This window comes from Abrus precatorius, unplaced genomic scaffold, assembly GCF_003935025.1.
Source record: "Abrus precatorius isolate BTA unplaced genomic scaffold, Abrus_2018 Scaffold10, whole genome shotgun sequence".
Taxonomy (NCBI): Eukaryota; Viridiplantae; Streptophyta; class Magnoliopsida; order Fabales; family Fabaceae; genus Abrus; species Abrus precatorius.
Window position 1 is genome coordinate 24,284,787 of NW_020874292.1, and position 21,174 is coordinate 24,305,960.

Genomic DNA, 21,174 nt, shown 5'->3' on the forward strand with positions numbered 1-21,174 from the left:
GAAATTAAAGGGTTTCTTTTTTATATATATAAATATCAATGCACTATAAATAAATATTCTAGCAATATTTTAAAAATAAGAAAAAAGTTAAAAAAAGTTTACAAAGACATTAAACTAACATATAAATTATTGAAAATATTAGAATGATTGACACAAATATGCTTAAAAATTAAAATAATTTAAAAAAGTTATGTGAATAATCAAAATAAGTAAGTAAAATAATTTTCTACAAAAGCATTACAACTTGTTGCATAAAAAGAAAAACACATAAAAAAATTAAGGACGCTCACGCTCAATGTTTAGTCTTTTTTTCCGCATTAAAGGACAAAAAATAGTCTAAGCTAATTCACACATGAAATGAAATATTTTAGTGTAGGAATACTTAAACTTGTGTATGAGCCAATGCAATTCAATCATTGATTAGAATTTAATAAAGTAGTATAGGTAAAGCTATATAATATTCTAGAGGATAATCTATTTGATTGCAAAACTGTAATAGGCCTTAGAAAAGATTAACGTCAATGTAAGATAAGCCATAAATTAATACATAAAGATATAAGAGTAAAAATAGAAAAGAAACTCTTCCAATATTTCTTTCTACTTAAAGAATACTATTTCATTTTCAATGTACAAAAGTAAAACAAATCAAATTTTTTTAATCATACTCAACTCCATTTTCATCAAGATTTTATAATTTTTACAAAAAAAAATATCGATATAAAAAAAGAAAACATTTACTAGTAAAAAAAAAGACTTTTTACAATAAATTTTTATATCAATAAATAATTAATTAACTTAACAAAAAGTGTAGTGACATTTTTAAAAAATTAACATTAATTATTAAAATAACCTATGTAAAAAAATAATTTTTATATGAGTTTAATTTAGATTGAAATAAAAAATACTTTTAAATATTTAAAATAAAATGATGAAGAAAAAGTTAAAAAAAAAAAAAATGAGTAATTAAAATTGAGATGGGTGAAAATTAAAATATCCTGTGTGAATATCAACTTCAGGAATATTAAATGATAACCATATGGTTTGTTAACATGTTTTAAAAAGATATTTTTGTTAAATTTATAAAACAGATTGTAATATGCTTTTATAATTTTAATTATATAAACTTTATATACAACATTCCAAACGCTCCTGTATATCATATAATGTATTATATATGTTTGATTTCTATTTAACTTGTTATTATACTTAGAATAACAACAAAATTTTATGATTAATTTAATTATATTGATTAATAATTAACTGTTCTAATAAAATATGTGGTAAATTTTTTTAAAATCACAGAAACTTTTTAACATTTATGATCAAAATAACTAATTAGAAAGTACTTTTAAAATTTTTTAAAAAAATAAACAAAAAATATAAAAAAGTAAAAAAAATTAGAAAAAATGTTGAAATTTTAAAATATAAAATCCAAACTCCTTTTGAATGTTAGGGGTTAAATAGTTATCAAAAAGTGGTATAAATCAAAATTTTGTACTAAAAGTCGTATTGTTAAAAGTTTATAATTATACAGTGAGAAATTGTATAATTTTAAACATCAGTTACTAAATAATCAATGTAAAAATTATTTTTTAAATTAATTATTTTTAGAACTGATATAAAAAGTAATTTAAATATAATTTTCATATAAGTTACTTTTAAAACTAATGTAAAATATTATTTTCTAGATCAGTCCTTTCATAACTTATGTATAATTAATTCAAAATAAAAAAATTTAAAGACGTGCACAAGTGAAATAGTATAAAGTAAAGACAAAGAATATGAACTATTATCTTCAAGCTTCTATTAGCACTTTTGTTACTCTGTTAGAGAATATGAAGTCTTAGATTCTCAAACTAACTACCTTATTAACAAACACAAATTCTTATATTTTTTTCATTCTATATTTTCTTCTTCATAATCCACTGGTATACAATATTGGTTAACATTGCATATTTTTTATTTACATATTTAATAAAAATTAAATCTTAAATAAATATTTATAAACATTAAACATGTATATTGCATATTTTTCATTTACAAATTTAATAAATATGAAATCTTGAATAAATATTAACAAATATTGAAACTAAACAATAATATTATTTACATTAATAAATATTGATATTATTAAAAAAATTATTTATTAAAATATTGAAAGAAACAAACATTAATAAAAAAAATATTTTTTGTAATAAATAAAATTAGAATGTTTCTTAAGATTCTTAAGAAGATCAAATTCATTAGATTTTTTTACATATTAAGAAAAAACTAACCAATGTACTAACTAGTTAGCTAAATTAGGTAATGATATAAGTTCATGTACATCTATTTTGATTAAGCTCCCTTTTTTTAAAAACTTTTGTTAAGGTTGGATTTTCTTAACTTATTGTGATCTAAGTTGTTTGGTTAGGATCTTTTGTTGTGTTTTTTTTTTTAATTTTTTAAAACTCTATTTATTAAAAAAAATATTATTTATTGATTGTTTAGATGTATAAAGTGACAAGTTTTTATATAAGTTATTATACAACTTTTTACGTCGCTTGTATTTACATCAATTTTTTAACGTATATTAAATATCATTTTAACCAATATTAAAAGTAATTTTTATACATTGTTTATATTGTTATTATTTAAGCTAATTGAAAATGTTGTTTCATATATTTGAATAATTAGACGTTTTTCTTTTTATTTCCATCCAAATCATATATATATATATATATATATATATATATATATATATATATATATATATATATATAAACACATTACACACGAATGTTAAGAGGATACTAGATCATATGGAAATAAAGAACAATCAGTTCATATTACACTTTTTATTTCCATTCAATAACAATTCTGCATCAACCATTCGATAGAAAATGTGAAACAAAATTTTTCCAGCTTTCATAAAATTGATGTACTACAATTAATTTTCAAGGTCAATTTTTTTTTTTAATTACAATCACACTCATGATGAACAATAATTAATAATTTCTTCCATTCACTTAGTCAGACAAATAGGTAGCGTCAAGATTTGAAATGATGTTTAGAGCTAATCCTTTTCGGTCTTTGGTTAGTTTTAATCAAACCCTTAAGCTATTTTTATGATATAAATAATATAATTACACAATGTTATTATTGTTATATATATATATTGAAAAATACAATCCTCACATAAGTCTATATCTAATTAAGTTCAACTTAATTGCATGTAAATACTATCCATTTTCTAAATAAGGATGACAATTAAATCTACACTCAACATATATTTACAAAAAATAAAAATAAAAATCTAAGGATAAAAGAAGAATTACCCCAAAATATGTCAAAGATGTTGTATGGGTATTTAGGGTTTACATGGAAAAGCAAAATTATAAGAATGAATGTGAGTCTAAATATTATATTATTCGTTGGTGAAATCACAATTAATCTATTCCTTAGTTTTATTTTGCTATCTTTTAGAGGTTACTTTACTAAAATTCACTTAAATTATTTGTAAAATTTGTAAAATAATAAGTAGGTGAAATTTTTGTTTAATTTATTATTTTTTATTCTTAAGTAAATTATAATAAATATGAATTAATTTATGCTTTTTGTTGTTTATAAGACTATTTGCAATGGAGAAAATACTTAAAGGAGTCAAGAAAGACAAAGTTTTAGAGTTGGAAAGCTGAAAGTGAATTTTTCAACACTCAAATACACAACAACACTTCAAAAAGCAACCGAGTGTTACTTGGTATAAACATTCTAACACTTACTTATCAGAGAAAAATCATTGTGCTTTAAAATTATGGACATTCTAATGCTCAAGCTTTAAACTGTCAAAGAGTTGTGCACATTTTAACATTAAGTGTTGGGACATTAGCTTCCAACTTTTGAAATATTGAGTAAATGCTTCCAAGAGTTTTAAACATCCAACATGACTCAAAATTTTATAAATAGATGTTACACATGTCATTTTTTAAATATAGAGTCTTTTTTAAGTTTCTAATTTTTTAAGTTAGAGTTTAGAAATTTTCTTTCTTTTCTCTCATTTTTACTTTTTTGCCAAAAGTTTAGAAGAATTTTTTATGTTTTTTCAAATTATCTATTGAGTTTTATTCTAACAAAAAAATTGTTTATTTTCTTATATTATTAAAATTTAATTTTTATTTTTTTTTTCTTTTGCAAATTGATTGAATAGTTTTAAGTTTAATGTTTTCTTTTGTTTAACCACCTAGTCACTCTAATCCTGGTGTACAAATGCGTATATATTTAGAAGCGTTAACTATAAGTAAAATATATTATACTCGGAAGTAAATGGTTTAAACAAATAAAACTTTGAGCCCAACTAATTTAATAAATAAGTAAAAATTTCTACTCAAACTCTATTCTTCAACTCGGGAACCCTAATGGTCGATACCTTGAAATGAGGCGAAGGGGAAAAAAAAAAACGTTGAAAATATTTTTTTGTTGTTTCAATCAAATACAAGTAACACCACGATCTCACAGTTAAACGATAAAGTTCACGTCAATCTCTAGATTGGAGAAGTGGTATATTCAAAGATAAGCATAGTAATTATAATAATAACGAGAATAAGAATAATAAAAATAAATAAAAAAATAACATGATTCTGAGAATGTAAATGCCCTTTGAATGGATAAGTACACAAAGTTTAAGCAATTCTCCGTTGTAGTCTAGTTGGTTAGGATACTCGGCTCTCACCCGAGAGACCCGGGTTCAAGTCCCGGCAACGGAAGTGTTTTTTTTAACATTCAGATAAGCTCTAAGGAGCTTCTTGACATCAGCAGTGATTATTTTCAGCATCTTTCTGAACTTAGCTCTTCTTTTTCTTTGCCTTATACTGTTGCACCAGTTATGCCGGCTTCTATAGCTCTTGGTGGAGGGCATGCTCATGCTCCTCAAGTTATCGTCCCTAGTTGCAAAGAATGAGGATTAATTGTCTGAATATTATCTTACCAGTACATTCGACCCTCATAAAAGCTGCCAACAGCAGAAAAGTAGAGAAAAAGAAGGATAAAGTTAAGATATTAAACAATTTTTTCAAAAACTCATTGATAATACGTAAGTTATTGACGAGCCATATTGATAGGTGATTAATAAATTATATTTATTTAAAATTCTTAAAATAAATTATTGGCGAGATCTTTTCTATTGGTAATCTGCAAATTTCTGAAAGTGTTTATCTTTAAAAAAAGAAAAATATAAAAATAAAGAAATTTATTAAAATTTATCAATTAAAAAATATATTTACTTACTAAATGATTCATAGATTAAATTTACACATGAATATTAAATGTATTTAACTCAATAAAAACTTAGTAATCTTAATTTTTTATTTTTTAATTCATAGCTAATATTTTTATATTTTATTAAATAAAATATATAAATATATTTATAACATAAAATTTTACTATTTTTCTCAAATATACTCAATGAATAAAAAAATAAAATACTTTAATATAATTATGATTTTTTTAGTTATAAATAACTATACTAACACATAAAGAAACAAGATAAGTCAATCTATTTTAATGGTAAGGCATATCAACTATATATATGTAAAAAAAATATAAAAATAATTATTTTCTTATCTTATAAATGGACTTTGTAAGAAAATAATGTTCTATATATCTACAAATATATTTTACTTAAATTTTAAAAAAGTAATAAAAAAGAGCCATAAAAAATAATGAAAAGATTATAAAAAATGATATATTTATATAAGTAAGGTTTTTCTTTTTGGGCAAAACTCCTTTGTAAGTTAAGAAATTTCGCTCATGGGATATAGAATAAGGATATGCACATAATTGATATGAAAGAAAATAAATTTCAAATTTTCTTTTTTCCCCTTTTTAAAGGTGATGACTAACATAAATTAACGTGTCATATAATTTATTTATAAGTTAACAAAATAACTTGTTATAACAGGTTTGTAAGTTGTAATATTTTATTTTTATCTTTTGCCTATTTTACAAGTTAAGAATATGAATTTATTAAAAATTTATAATAGATTCTTTAACTAGAACATATTCTTTTATTTAGATATCAAATTAAATATTATATGTTTTTTAATTATTCAAACTTAATTCATTATCTTTCATTATGGACGCTGCTTTAAAAATTAAAGAGAAAAGTTCAATGTTGCAATACTATCTGAGTACCAGTGGCTGTAATGGGATGAAGCACATATCAATTATCACAATATACTAAACAAAAAAACTATTTTAAGATTGCATCCAAAGATCAAAGCATTGAAAGCTTTAAAAATAAAAACTTTATTCATAGTTTATTTTTAAATATATTTAACGATACTTTACTTAACAACATTAGCTGTGAGGAACTTCCGCACTTGCCCGAGCTTAAATCCACCGAAACATTATAAAGAGTATTGACGATCGAAATTAATTTGACAATATCAGTTGTGTGATACTTTTTGTTGCGGTGTTCCTGTTTATTATTCGTTGAGAATTGAGAAGTATCCTTCCAAGGTAGTAAGAAGAATTTCGTGACAGACGTATGTTTATTTCAATGTTAGATTTATATTTGTCTTTAAACGTAAATTAAAACACACTATATTGAGTTGGCTTATAAGAGGATGATCGATTTGTTTTGCTATAGTAATTTCCTTTTACACAAGTTATTTCACTAGTAATTGTGGATTGCTCCTCCAAAAATTTCAAGTTCAAAAGAAATCGCAAATTAATTTTTTACCGGATCGCATTTTCCCTCTCCTTCCAGGTGCATTTACCTTCGGTATATCTCCAAAGGAAAAAGGGCACTCCCCATCTTTCAGGTTACTTTTCTGTTCTGATTAAAAGTTACATTGGTCAATTTGAGAGAACTATTTATTTAAAGGCCATAATTTCTCTAATATTTTAGAGAATAAATAATATTTATATATTTTTTAAATAAATTACTAACTTTATTATCAATATAAAATTAATAATAATCATTATTTTTTGTGTAAAAAATCATAAAATATCATCTTAATTTATAAGATACCATGATTTTTTTTTAAAAAAATTCAAAATATCTTTGTTTTTTTTAACTAACTTTTAATTTGTTTGATTAATTACACAACTTATTGGAACCCACGTAGAAGCATTTGGTAAATAAGTTTATCAAATTAACTTATAGCATTTTTTACAAATGCTTCTCGAAGTAGCATTTATACTGTTATTATTTAATTAACTTACTATTATTCTTTTCATTTTACCTTTAACACTTAAATAAATTTTTTCATTTACTGTTTCATTAAGAATTACGCTATTTAAAATAAAAATTAATAAAACACTTAATTTTTAAACAAAAAATAATAGTTCAAAACTAACTGAAAGAGGTAAAATCATAGTTACCGAAACACATTTTTGTCTACACAATAGAATATATAAATCATATTAATGTATCATTTAATGTTATTTTATATGTTGCTACTAATATATCGACTAATTTTACAAGCCTTTCCTTTCACTTTCTTCCCAAATGCGACCAGACTGAAATTTGAGTAGGACCCAGATAGCAGAGCGGACACGATTTGAGATCCCAACGTTTGTTATCCATTTCCACACAGCTAATCACAGACAATAACATTTTTATTCGATTTGATAAAAAAGGAATGAAAAGGAAAGAAGAAAAAGAAAGAAAGATGCAGAAGAGTACATTGGTTAACTCATCATTCATGATCACAATCAGGCACTCATGCTAGGAAAAGAAAATCATGGAGAGAAGAAAGAACTTCTTTTACTACAAAATTGGGGTCTACATTAAATATGGTGGTGGTGGTGTGGGGGGGGGGGGGGATTCCAACAGGTTTTCCCAGTGGAACCAGTTAAAATATAACTTGGCATGTGGCCACTAGAACTTCAGACAAGGCAACAGCTGCCCAGATTAGTAGCCATCCGGTATTAGTTTGGCCAAAAAGGATTCAAACACTATTCCCAGATCGCAGAACGGAGAGGGACAATCTTAGACATTCTTTCAACTGAATAGTGTTACAAAATGGTGTTACTACATGGAGGAAGAAACACTTCAACTAAAATGAACAAGACAAAAATGTCTTACATTTGGTCTTGCTGACAGAAGAGGTACTTGAATTCAAGCTCATTTTTATCAGGCTAGATCAATCCCTGATCATGATTCTGCTGCATCCACTGTATTCCTGAATGATTTGAATTGTCAACGATATTCTTATAAAGGAAAAAAATAAACATGTTCATTCAAAAGTAATACATGAACTCACTTGGGTGATTGTGAATCAAGCTGCATGGTAACTGGTCCATCATTAACCAAATTTACCTGCTCGTCATCAGAAAGTGTGAGGATTGTTAACATTGACACTGCTAGAAATTGGCACACAATAAAGGCACCCTACATAGAAAATGGGTTACATAATTTACCTTCATCATTGCTCCAAAAACACCATCTGCATAAGGAATTGAAAGCAGCTTAAAAGTAAGGTTCCAACAGAAATTAAAAATGAATCAATACAAATCAACACAAATACAACTAAGACTCCTCAAAGGACATCTGTTTTGACAAGTATCATAGCACTACTAATGTATTTCAAAGGCCATGAGAGAATAATTGATCGGTCATCATGTATTCATGATCAAAAGCATTCTCAAATTCTCAAGATTGTGATTTTATAATTTAACTAGCGCATTCTCAAATTCTCAAGATTGGTATAAAGGACTATAGACACAGGAAATTGCATGCCAAACAAATTTTTGAACTAACAAGTTGACTTGATACATCGCATGAAAAGATTGCACAGGCATTCGGCTTGTTGACCACAATACAACATCCAGTGAAAAGATAAAAGTGAAAGAATTTGATCGCAGTTTCACAAAGGAAAAAGGCTCCAATTCTCCAATCCAATTCACTATATATCCATATTCTATAGAATAAGAATAATACTCCAAGTTCTAGCTACATCAAATGCTTAAAGTATAATCGGTTCTCTTAATATATGAATGGGACAAAAATGCATAGCTATTCCAATTTGCTATTACTCAAAGATGAGACAAAACAAAAATAAAAATATGCTTCTATATCTGTGAAACAGTATATAATTATAGAAACAGAAATGAAAGGTGAAACATAAGATCTCTCACCCTTGATTGCATCAGAATTATAAGCGTTCCTAAACCTGTCAACTAAAGAAGCATAGAAGGGCTTGGCTCTCTGAGGCCCCATTGCAACGTGAAAATCTGGCTTCTTACCCTTCAGGAATCCATACAACGTAAATTGACTCACTGAAAAATCCACAACAAAAACAAATAAATTATTGAAAAAAAAAAACTAAATGAATTACATATATGTTTTTTGCTTCCAAAATAAAGGTTCGAAATGAATAAATACCAAACTTGCCTAATAAAACTTGATAATTTTTTTGCATTACATTGTGGTCCCACGCTTTGCCTGTGTTTTCATTAGCGAACAACCTCATATTCAAGACCTTTCGACATCTGTTAAGTGTTAAAGAAAGAAATGATTAAGTATGGCGAAGTTGAAATTGGAGTAAAAAGAGTAAAGAGACGGAGATGACATGTAATCGGCGTCGGCGTCGGAATCGGAATCGTGGATTCCGACCAGGACGAGAAGGCCAGGGCCGATCTCGGAGACGACGCGGCCTTCGACTTCGACGGATGCAGAGGCCACGCGCTGAACCACGGCTCGCATGGCTCTCACAGTGGCAGTCCCAATTCGCTTTGTTCTGCGTATGCGTACCAATGCCGCTCCTCCTCCCACACGTGGAACTGCAACCCTACACGGCCACACACATTGCAATTGCATCTTTATCCTCGTGTTAGTTACTTTTGTAAGGGTTAAATATTTTTTTAGTTATATTAAATCGTATACTTTATAAATGTTATATGGTTATTTTAAAGTTTAAAAATTTTATAAATTTCAAATATGTAAATATTATAATAAGTAATAAAAAATGTTTTATTATATTAAATTAAATAAAGGATAAATTATAAAAATTATAAAAATTATAAAAATTAACATTAATTAAAAATAAGACAATCTAGATTTCTAATATAGCTACTTTCTACATTAAATGACTAATTTTTCACATGTTTTCTTTAAGCATAGTAATTTTTAGGCCACGTCAAATTTTCGTTTGTAACGTAAAAGGTTAATAAGCTATATTATAACACTTATTAATAACAACGATTGTTCCTGTTAAGGTAACACAGGTCTTCAAGTCTCTGCTCTGACGTGCTGACGTTTCTCTAACCGTTGCTGACGTGAGAGGGTACCTGCAAAAGACACTCCGATGCTGAAGTCAGGATTCGGTTCTGAGCAATAAATGTTATTTAATAATGAAAAGTCAACCCTTTACCTGTATTTTTACCTTCCTTATATAGGCACTATAATGGGCCAGTGGGCTTGTCAAGCCAGTCTTCATTTTAGCCATTTATTTAAAGTAAATAATATCTTGATTATTACCCCTAATTGAAGTAATTAACTTATAATCCTGACAATGGATATCCAGCCACCTAGGCCGAATAGGTACTCGATTTCTTTTCACTATAAGTAGGACCGAGTTGGTTTTTATCTAGTACACTAGCCCCCAAGCCCGAAGAGGTACGAAGCGAGGGCTTTAACTAGAGTTAGGTCGTGGATTTGAACAAGGCCGAGGGGGGGGGGAGTACTCAGTTAGAGTAAACTTGAACAAGACCTAGGGGGAGTACTCGGTTAGAGTAAACTTGAACAAGACCGAGGGGGGAGTACTCAGTTAGAGGGGAGGTCTTGGTATTGAGTGGAGGAGTGATGGTAGTATTTAAACTTGATTGATGTGTATTGGGTTTACACTAAGAGGTATTCAGTTTAGTAATAAAACGATACAGACCGAGATAGGAGATAGGAAATCATAAAAAATAAATAATTTGCGAAGGAATATTCTAGAATGTTGGTTCTTAGGGTTTCCTCAGTGAGTGTATGAAACGAAAGGGTGCCCAACCTCATCTATTGATCTGAAAGGGATCTGACGGTTCATAGGGGGGTGACCTTTCGTTTGCTCGAAACCAGATCTCCTATAAATATGTGGTGGTCCCTGCACTCACTTTCTGTTCTTTTGCTCTGTACTGAAACGTGCATATTGTTGCTCCAAACCGAAGGGTATTCAGAGATCTTCTCTTTTTCTTGCATACCGACTACTTGTAAGGTGCGTTTTAATTTCTCACTTTTCTTTCTTTCTTCATGGCCGACCCTATTAAGTGGAAGGATTCTCTGTCTGATGTCTCGGGACCGAGTACTGTCGAAGTGGACATAATGAACGAAACAGAGGAGAGTGGCGAGGTTTTATCCACACCGAACCAGAGGGCTGAAGAAGCACAAGTTAGGGAATGCGGCAACGAGGCTGAATCGTCTACTTCTAGTGATACTGACACCTCTGAACCCCTACCGAGTATGAGCCCCCCAAGGGAAAGGCATATGTTTCCTCCTTGTACAATACCCGAATATGAGTGGGTGCACGGTGAAGTGGCCGCATACTTTTCTCGTTTCACAAGAAATAAAAGTCTCCAGTCTTTTGTAGATAATTGTGATATTTCTTTGTGGGAAGCCTCTGACCCGTATCCAATACACCTCAACCCCTGTAAAGGGGATGAGACCGAGAACCCAAAGTTTGTTTTCCTGGGAGGTGTCGGAATGACCGACACCTTCTTTATGTACGAATAGATGTTTATAGAGTTAGGTATCAGGCTACCTTTTGATGACTTCCAAATGGGAGTTTTGAGGGTTTTGAATGTAGCGCCGACATAACTGCACCCGAACGGGTGGGCGACAATATAGACCTTTAGGATACTTTGTAAATTCCATTATATAGAACCTAGTGTAGGCCTATTTCTTCATCTCTTTTGTACACGCCCATCTGACTTAGCAAGGTGGGTGTCTCTAATAAGGCAACTCGAGTTGCCTTTGTTTAAACCATATGCTTCGTCTTTTAAGGGTTTCAAGACCGGTTACTTTAAGATGACCGTGGACCCTGTAGGTAGAAATTATTTTTTTGATAGCGAGAATAATCCTCTCTTCCCTTTTCACTGGACTCGGGTGCCTCGCCGATACGACATATACCCCGAGGATATGTTATCGGCTAAGGAGTTGTCGGATTTAGAATTTTTGAAGTCTCTTCCCCGAGAACTACCTGCCCGACACGTAATCCTCGTACTCAAGTCTTCGCGTCCTCGCTGGGATATGGAGGGTATGTATCGTCTCGTTTTTAACTTAATATTTGGAATCAAGTTGTATTGATTTGACTTGTTATTTTTAATGCAGGCTTAATGGCTCAGCGCGGTGTTGATGTACCGACCTTCCGTTGTACTCTGAAGTAGAAAATACCGGAAGGTACACCACTTGAGGAACATCGTCATCCTCAAATTGATCAACTTCCTGAAGTACCAGAGCCTCACCCTCCTCCTCGAGACCTTGTTCTTGCTGAAGGCCAATCCAAGAAACGCAAGGACAAGGGCAAAGGCAAAGAGCCCGAGAGGGAGAGAAAGAGAAAACATGCCCATTCGAGTGGGCTGAGCGGTGTAGAGGAGGCGCGCAAGCAAACCCGAGTTGCGACTACCGAGGGGGGAAACAGTTCCTCCAACCCTGTAATTCCTCTGGAAATGCTTGTCAAGGGCTTCCTGGAAACCGAAACTCATAGCGGCCAGCTGGCTGTTCCCAACTTGTTGTCTGATTCGAGGAAAGAACTGATCAACAACATAGAATATGAATCGCTCTGACGCTGCTATGCAGAACTTCATGTACGATCAACAGCGATACTCTGAAAGCTAGTTGTGGATCCAATTCTTGAAGTTAAGAAGTTAAAAACTGCCTATTCGGCTTCTAAAGAAGCTTTGGCAGAGAGTAGAGAAATTCAAGCCAGTCTTAACGAGACCATTCAATCCCTACAGGGTCAGGTTAATCAATATAAAGAGCACTTCCGGATAGTGGAAGACTGGGTTCAAGCGGCCGAGGAGACTTTGAGGGTCAAGGAGGAGGAAATAGAGGCGTTAAGGGTGAAGTCTTGTCAGATGGAGGAGGCCCTACGGGCCAAATCTACCGAGATGGAGGAAGCCTTGGCATTTGAAAAGCAAAGGGCTGAAACTGAGATGAAAACCTTTGCCGAGAAGTGTTCTTAGCAAGTCGCTTATGAACATGAGTCTGGTTTTAACCATGCTATTCGCCAATGCCATGGATTTTGCCAGGTTCTGACCGATTTTCATTTTGACATCACGAAGGACTTCTTTGGCGGCAGGTTTATTCCTTACAATGAGGTTGATGATGATGTGGAGCCTGACGCCGAAGCCCCAAGACGAATCACCGATAATGAAAATGCTACTAATCCAGAGGTAGCCGGTCCTGATGCCAAGGAAGCGGAAGAAAATTAGATTTGTTTTCTTTGTATTCATGAGCCATTAGTGCTCAAATTTTGTAGCCATTAATTTTGACATAGAATCTCTTTTTTCTCCTTCTCTTGTACTTTTTGTTGAAAACTTGGTCATAAGCGATTTAACCTTGACCGAGTAGGGGTGCGCGGGAGGGAATTTAACTACTTCATCTTTAGCGAAGTAAAAAATATTTGAGTAAATTTTAATAGCGATTCAACCTTAACCAAATAGGGGTACTCGGGAGGTGATTTAAATAGCGATTCAACCTTAACCGAGTAGGGGTACTCGGGAGGGAATTAATTAATTCAAGCTTGGCCAACTAGAAATACTTGGGAGGGAATTTTAATAATGATCCAACCTTGGCCGAGTAGGGGTACTCGGGAGGGATTAAATTAATGCGACCTTAGCCAAGTAGAAATACTTGGGAGGAAATTTTTATAATGATTCAACCTTGGCCGAGTAGAGGTACTCGGGAGGGATTAAATTAATTCGACCTTAGCCAAGTAAAAATACCTGGGAGGGAATTTTAATAATGATTCAACCTTGGCCGAGTAGGGGTACTCGGGAGGGATTAAATTAATTCGACCTTAGCCAAGTAGAAATACTTGGAAGGGAATTTTAAACATGATTCAACCTTGGCTGAGTAGTGGTACTCAGGAGGGATTAAATTAATTCAACCTTAGCCAAGTAAAAATACTTGGGAGAGAATTTTAATAATGATTCAACCTTAATCGAGTAGGGGTACTCAGGAGGGATTTATTAATTCAACCAGGTGCTTGAAAGAAATATTGATGCATTAAAAACCGGATAATGGAGAAGAAGTATTTTATTGATTAGGTGCCTCGTTAAAAACCTTCTCAAGAAAACCCCTTCTCACTTTCTTTTAAGAGGACAAAACCTAGGGGAGGAAAAGAGTGCACCGATTACAAATTACAAGCAAGTCTTCAACTATAGTAATGCTTCAAATGTGTAACATTCCAAGTTCTCGGTACAAGATTTCCTTCCAAAGTTTCCAACTTGTACGCTCCATTGTCTAATCTTGCTACTACCCGAAAGGGGCCTTCCCAGTTAGCTGCTAATTTCCCTTCTCGCCGATCTCTTCGTGCATCTCCGGCTACCTGCCATACTAAATCATTCTCATAAAATTGTCACGGTTAATTTTGGAGTTAAATTTTCTTGCCATCATTCTTCTGCTAGCCTCGGTCATGATGGCTGCCTTGCCACGCACCTCATCTATCAAATCTAGGTTGACGGCCAGAGTCTTGTTATTAGCTGATTCCTCGAAATTCTCCCTTCGAAATGAAGGTTCTCCAATTTCTACCGGCACCATGGCATCAGTACCATAGGTAAGCCAAAAAGGAGTTTCCTTTGTTATGGTTTGCGGCGTGCACCGATAAGCCCATAATATCTCGGGCAGCTTCTTTGCCCATTCTCCCTTTGCCAAACCCAATCTCCTTTTTAATTCATGTAAGATCACCTTGTTTGCGGCCTAAGCCTGGCCATTAGTCTGAGGGTGTTCAACAAACGTAACTTTATGTTTGATATGCAGGCCTTCCAAAAACTCATTGAATTGCCGATCTGTAAATTGAAGCCCATTATCTGTAATTAATGCATGAGGGAGGCTGAAACATGTAATGATTTTTTTCCAGGTGAATTTCTGTACGTTGTTGGTCGTGATGGTGGCAAGGAGTTCAGCTTCAATCCATTTGGTGAAGTAGTCCACAGTGACAAGGAGAAATTTACATTGTCCTTTTGCTAAAGGGAAAAGACCGAGGAGGTCCATTCCCCAAATGGCAAAAGGCCAAGGAGAGCTAATAGGGCGAAGGGTATCGACATGTTGGTGGAGATGAGGACCATGTTGTTGACAGGGAATGCATTTCTTCACAAACAAGTGGCAATCTTGAGTGAGTGTCGGCCAATAGTATCCGGCTCTGAGTATTTTCGCTGCCATAGTTTGTCTGCCCGAATGGGTACCACAAATACCTTAATGGATTCCTTTATGACGTAGCTAGCTTGGTCGTCGTCTAGGCATTTAAGCATAGGTGTTGAAATTCCTCTTCTGTACAAGTCCTTGCCGAGAGGAAGGTACTTAGCTGCATGCATTTTTATTTTCTTAGCTGAAGTTGGATCCTCTGGTAAGCTGCCATCGATGAGGTACTGGATGATTGGGGTCATCCAATTATGAGATTTATTTTCTATGTCCATGCATTCTTGTTTGGTGATGCTGGGTTGGAGGATTTCTTAATGAACCATGCTTTGCAATTGCCCCGATTTTCTTTGGCTAGCCAGCCTAGCAAGCCTATCGGCTCGCTCGTTCATGTTTCTTGGCGTGTGCCGAACACATACCTCATCAAATTTATCTTTTATTTTCTTGAATTCTTGGTAATATTTAAGCATAACCGAGTCCCTAACCTGATATGTATCATTAACCTGTTCGGCCATAATTTTTGAATCACTCCAACCAGTAATGCGTTTAACTCCCATCTCCTTTGCTAATCTGAGACCAGCAAGTAAAGCCTCATATTCAGCTTGATTGTTGGATGCTTTGAATCCAAACTGAATGGATTGTTCAATAGCAAATGCGTTCGACCCTTCAAGTATGACCCCAGCTCCACTACCTAGTCGGTTTGATGATCTGTCAACATGCAGATTCCACATGTCCGAAGTAGTTTGTCGTTGTACAGTAAATTCATTGACGAAGTCGGCTAACACCTGAGCTTTAAGGGGGCATCGGTTCTCAAAATGAATGTCGAATTGAGATAGTTCAATTGTCCATGCTACCAGCCGACCAACCAACTCTGGTTTCCTCATAATTTTGGCCATTGGACAATCTGTACGTATGAGTACCCGATGACTTTGAAAATAGTGTCTTAACTGATGAGCTGTATGGAGTAAAGCTAGTACTACCTTCTCCATCAACTGGTAGCGGGATTCAGGGCCTTGAAGTGTTCGACTAACGAAATACACGGGGGCCGGTTCAGGTGTTTCTTGCAGTAGAACCGAGCTGATGGCATTATCAGATACGACCAAATAGACAATCATCTCTTGTTCAGGATTCGGTTTTGTCAGCACAGGCGGCGTTGATAGCATATGCTTGAATTGAATGAAGGCAGCCTCACACTCGTTGGACCAAGCAAATTTTTGAGATTTTTTGAGCAGTTCGATGAAAGGCTGAGACCTTTCTGCCATTAGTGGTAGAAATCAAACGAGGGCTGCAATCCGACTGGCCAGTCTCTGAACTTCCTTAACATTCTGAGGGCTAACCATTTCGATGATGGCTTGGCATTTGTCAGGGTTAGCCTGGATTCCCCTTTCAGATAACATAAATCCAAGAAACTTGCCCCCAGTTACCCCAAATGTGCACTTCTCGGGGTTAAACCTCATACCATGCTTCCTAGCCTTCCCGAATACCTCTTCCAAATGAGTAAGATGTTGCTTCAATATGGTGGACTTAACCAACATGTCATCCACATACACCTCCAAGCATTTACCCACTTGCTTCTCAAAAATTTTATTCATGAGTCGCTGGTATGTCGCCCCTGCATTCTTCAAACCGAATGGCATCACTTGGTAACAAAAATTTGCTGAATTTGTGATGAATGCCATTTTCTCCTCATCTAGGGAATACATTCGTATTTGATTATATCCAGAATAAGCATCCAAAAAGCTCAGTATCTTGTGACCGGCTGCACCATCGACCAGGGTATCAATGTTTGGTAGGGGGTACACGTCCTTTAGGCATGCTTTGTTGAGGTCCGTGAAGTCCATGCACATTCGTTATTTACCATTGGCTTTTTTAACCATGACGACATTGGCTAACCACGTTGAATACCTTACTTCTCTGATAAAGCCAGCCTGTAGTAGCTTGCCAGTTTCTTCTTCTACTGCCTTTGGTCTATCGCCACCAATTTTCCTCTTCTTCTGAGCTATCGGTTTGGCCCCCTTATAAACCGATAAGCGGTGACAAAGAAATGCCAGATCGATGCCAGGTATGTCTGAGGCTGACCAAACAAACAAATCGACGTTATTCAGCAACATTTCTTGAAAAATTTGCTTTTTTTGTGCATTTAAACTGACCCCCAAATAAGTAACTTGTTGTGGCTTTGATCCAAGTTGGAAAGATTGCTTGTTTTCATTAGGATCAACCCGATATCCCTCATCCATTCTAGGATCAAGTTCAACATCTAATTCCTCTCCCAACCGAGGGGATACAATATTGACATCTCAGCTATTCCCATGAAAGGGTCTAAGACGTAAGCTTGCAAAGTAGCATTCCCTGGCTGTTTTCTGGTCAACATGGACTGTAACGATTCGGCCCCTTTCAGATGGAAACTTCATGACCAAGTGCGGAGTAGACACTATGGCCTTCAATTTATTCAGGGATGGTCTGCCGAGTAGTATATTATAAGAGGTGTTCGCATGTACTGCAAGATAAGTGACTTTTATATGTTTTCCCTCATGCTCTGATCCAAACGAGGTATACAAGTCAATACAACCCCTAGTCTCCACTCATTCCCCAGAAAAACTGACCAACAGTTCGTGATATTCTCTGAGCTCTTCTTCAGGGATGCCTAATTGCTTAAATGTACTCAAATACAGGATGTCAACCGAGCTCCCTTGGTCAATTAGTATTTTCTGAACAGTGCAATTAAGAATGTCTACACTAATGACCATGGGATCATCCTGCACCGGATCAACTCCTTGAAAGTCATCGTTAGTGAACGTAATAGGTGAGATCCAGATTTTGCTGCCCAATGAAACATTATTAACAGAACGAACATGTCTGAGATGCCTCTTTCTGGCCAAATGGGTAGGTCCTCCACCGGCAAACCCTCTAGCTATGGTGTTAATGACCCTTTTGGGATACTTCTCTCGTTCATTATATCTTCTAGTTGGGGGTTCTCTGGACTTACTCCTATGTCGTTCAAATATTTTGTCATCAGATCTTCTCGGTGGTTCAGGGTAACAGTCTCTTCCTCTGTTAGGTTGCCCCATGGGATTTGTCTATACAAAATCTTTTAAATGTCCTTCCTTGATTAATTCTTCAATTTTATCTTTTAGCGCTGTGCATTCCTCGGTGGTGTGACCCCTGTTCTAATGATATCGGCAAGACTTGCTTTTATCTGCCCGAGGAGGGGTATTGGTGCGTCTAGGTATTCTCAATATTTCTGTGGCCAATGCCTGATCAAGTACTCTAGACCGATTAGTGTTGAGCATAGTGTAGGAAGGATACTTAGGTCCCCGGGGCGGGCTTTCAAGTTCATTTCTTCTCTCATTTCCCTGCCTAGCCTTGAAAGCTTCTTTCCTGTTTGTATTTTTTGAATTGGACCCTTGGTCCATCCGTACCTGGTTTTGGTATTCGGACAATTCTTCCATCTGCATATACTTTGCGGCCTAACTTCTTAACTCGTCTAGGTCGACAAGTGGTTTTTTACAGATGTTATTAACGAAAGGTCCTGGCTTTAAGGCCGTTGTGAGGTGGTGCATGGCCACTGCTGGCTCCAAATTATGGATCGAAAGGGTCACTTTGCCAAAGCGTTCCATGAACGCTCTAAGTGACTCTCCCTTTTCTTGGCAAATGTTGACTAGTGTCAAGGATGTTAAGGGATGATGTCGGCTTGTAGCGAACTGCAAGTTAAACCGTCTTGCGAGTGTTGCAAAAGAGTCGATGGATGAAGGGGGGAGTCGGGTGAACCAACTGAGTGCAGGCCCTCGGAGTGAGGTGGGAAAAATCCTACACCATAAAGAATCATTCTCGGTGTACAGACCGACTTGGGTTGTAAAGACATCCAAATGTTCCCCAAGGTCCAATGTGCCATCATATTTATCTATTGTTAAGCCTCTCCAATTATCAGGCAGCTTAGCCTCCAATATATGGTGAACAAATGGGCTTCGGCTTATGAGATCGTCTCGGTCATTTTTAGCTTCAGATTGATAAACCTGCTTTGATTTCTCTTGCAGCGCCGAGGATTCCCCCTGATCCTGGATGATAGGTGTATTTTAAGAAGGGATGTGTGTTCTGATCTCTCCTCTCAAGCTAGCATTTTCCCTTCTCAGAGCCGAGAGCTCTAATGCATCCTTCTCTCTCTCCCTTTTCATCTCTTCCATTTCTGCTTTGAGCTGTCTTAGTATAGCTAAAAGGCTCTCATCGGTCCCTCCTTGCATCACTACTTCAGGTGTCGGTTCATCTGGTGTAACATTCTCCAACTGTTGCCGAGAGGTTCCTCCCTGTTGAACATGTCCTTCCTGCTGGCTTCTCATTAGTACCATTTTTAATTCTGAAAAATGAGGCTAATCGTGCCTCATGGTGGGCGCCAAAATGTTCCTGTTAAGGTAACACAGGTCTTTAAAATGCTCTGACGTACTGACGTTTCTCTAACCGTTGTTGACGTGGGAGGGTACCTGTAAAAGGCACTCCGATGCTGAAGTCAGGATTCGGTTCTGAGCAATAAATGCTATTTAATAATGAAAAGTCAACCTTTTACCTGTACTTTTACCTTCCTTATATAGGCACTGTAATGGGCCAGTGGACTTGTTAAGTCAGTCTTCATTTTAGCCCTTTATTTAAAGTAAATAATATCTTGATTATTACCCCTAATTGGAGTAATTAACTTATAATCCTGACAATGGGTATCCGACCACCTAGGTCGAATAGGTACTCGGTTTCCTTTCACTACAAGTAGTACCGAGTTGGTCTTTATCTAGTACAATGATTAAGTTTAATTGTTTTATAATGAAGAATTTATAAATATTTATATAAAAATAATATTAAATATATGAACTAAAAATATATTTAACTATTTTTAAAATATTGAGATTGACGTATTATATGCGCTTAATCCCACCTCTGGGTTGACTATGGTTTGCTTGCTCAGACTTTTTTTTCTTGGTAAAAATTCACACCGGGAAACTTTGCTTATTCAAACATGCTTTTGGTGTTCACACAGGAAACTTCAAAGGAAATTTCGTAAGTGTATCGAGGAAACAGGTGCTTTGATTCTGTGATTCACAGACCCTTCTTCACATCTATCTATAAAATTTATATTATGTAACCAGGAACCATCACCGCTATCGAAACCAACACCTGATGAAAATTATGGCTCCCAAATCATTCCCATTTGCCTTCATCCTTGTGCTTGCCTTGTTACTTTCGTATTTTAGTTTCATTAGCTACGCTTCTAATTCTGTTGTAGTTCATGGGACATTCTTGGATTCTCCTCAAAAGCTCATCGAGACAATGAAACGCAGAATGCCGTCGCCTCCACCGCCCCCGGCACCGAACAGAGCCGTGAACTGGAAAATTGCAGTGCCGCCACCGCCGCCAAATTAGATAGCACCAGCATGAGCACGCCCATTTGCTGCACCTCGCCACATATTCTATTTTTAACCATGTTTTTATTCTTTTTATAATTTCATTGGTTGTCATTTTCTCATGAAAAGAAAGAAGAAATCGAAGCCTCTTCCATATTCGAAAAAATTGTTTAGTGCATAAAATTAAAATTGTAATTAAGAATTATAATTTTGTCGTAATTTAAGTTAATTTAAAATTATAATTTCTAAGTTTGAGTGGTGTAAATAATTAGAATGTAAAATTATTAATTTTAACTTTTAAAACTAAGTTTAAGTAATTAATTTGTTGAATAGAAATAAAAATTTCTCAAGTTATAATGACTTTATTTTGTTTGAAATAAGTTTTTATTTTGGGTAAGGTTCATATAGGTTTTTTTTTTGGGTCAAAAATTAGCTTATAAAGATTAAAATTTATTATTTCTTCTCAAA

General features: G+C 34.2%; 1 protein-coding gene and 1 non-coding gene across 4 annotated transcripts; one reads left to right on the plus strand and one right to left on the minus strand.

Annotated features, from left to right (window-relative positions):
• The first annotated feature begins 4,669 nt into the window (after positions 1–4,669).
• On the plus strand, positions 4,670–4,742 carry TRNAE-CUC. Its single transcript has one exon. It is a non-coding gene; the product is annotated as a tRNA-Glu (tRNA).
• A 2,866-nt stretch (positions 4,743–7,608) lies between these two features.
• Positions 7,609–20,738, minus strand: LOC113850312 (D-aminoacyl-tRNA deacylase). Of its 3 annotated transcripts, none has more exons than XR_003502187.1 (7): positions 9,555–9,813; positions 9,377–9,474; positions 9,121–9,261; positions 8,404–8,429; positions 8,247–8,302; positions 8,069–8,165; positions 7,609–7,988 (listed from the first exon to the last, which is right to left on the minus strand). XR_003502187.1 is itself a non-coding variant. In XM_027480809.1 (7 exons), exons 1-7 carry the CDS (start codon positions 20,560–20,562, stop codon positions 8,138–8,140), a joined length of 651 nt encoding a protein of 216 aa, XP_027336610.1. In that variant the 5' UTR covers positions 20,563–20,738; the 3' UTR covers positions 7,730–8,137. The 3 variants fall into 3 exon arrangements, 1 of the variants encoding a protein (XP_027336610.1); XM_027480809.1 differs by adding an exon at positions 20,480–20,738 and having other exon boundaries at positions 7,730–8,165; positions 9,555–9,773; XR_003502186.1 differs by adding an exon at positions 20,480–20,738 and having other exon boundaries at positions 7,609–8,165; positions 8,404–9,261; positions 9,555–9,773.
• Positions 20,739–21,174: the final 436 nt, after the last annotated feature.

What these genes read in the sequence shown, in the direction of transcription:
- LOC113850312 (XM_027480809.1), bottom strand. Translation starts at nt 20,562, where the DNA reads ATGAAACTAAAATACGAAAGTAACAAGGCAAGCACAAGGATGAAGGCA. An exon ending in TTTTTGGAGCAATGATGAAG is followed by an intron (nt 8,303 to 8,403) that starts GTAAATTATGTA and finishes GATGACGAGCAG; the next exon opens with GTAAATTTGGTTAATGATGG. An exon ending in CTTGATTCACAATCACCCAA is followed by an intron (nt 8,166 to 8,246) that starts GTGAGTTCATGT and finishes CAAATCATTCAG; the next exon opens with GAATACAGTGGATGCAGCAG.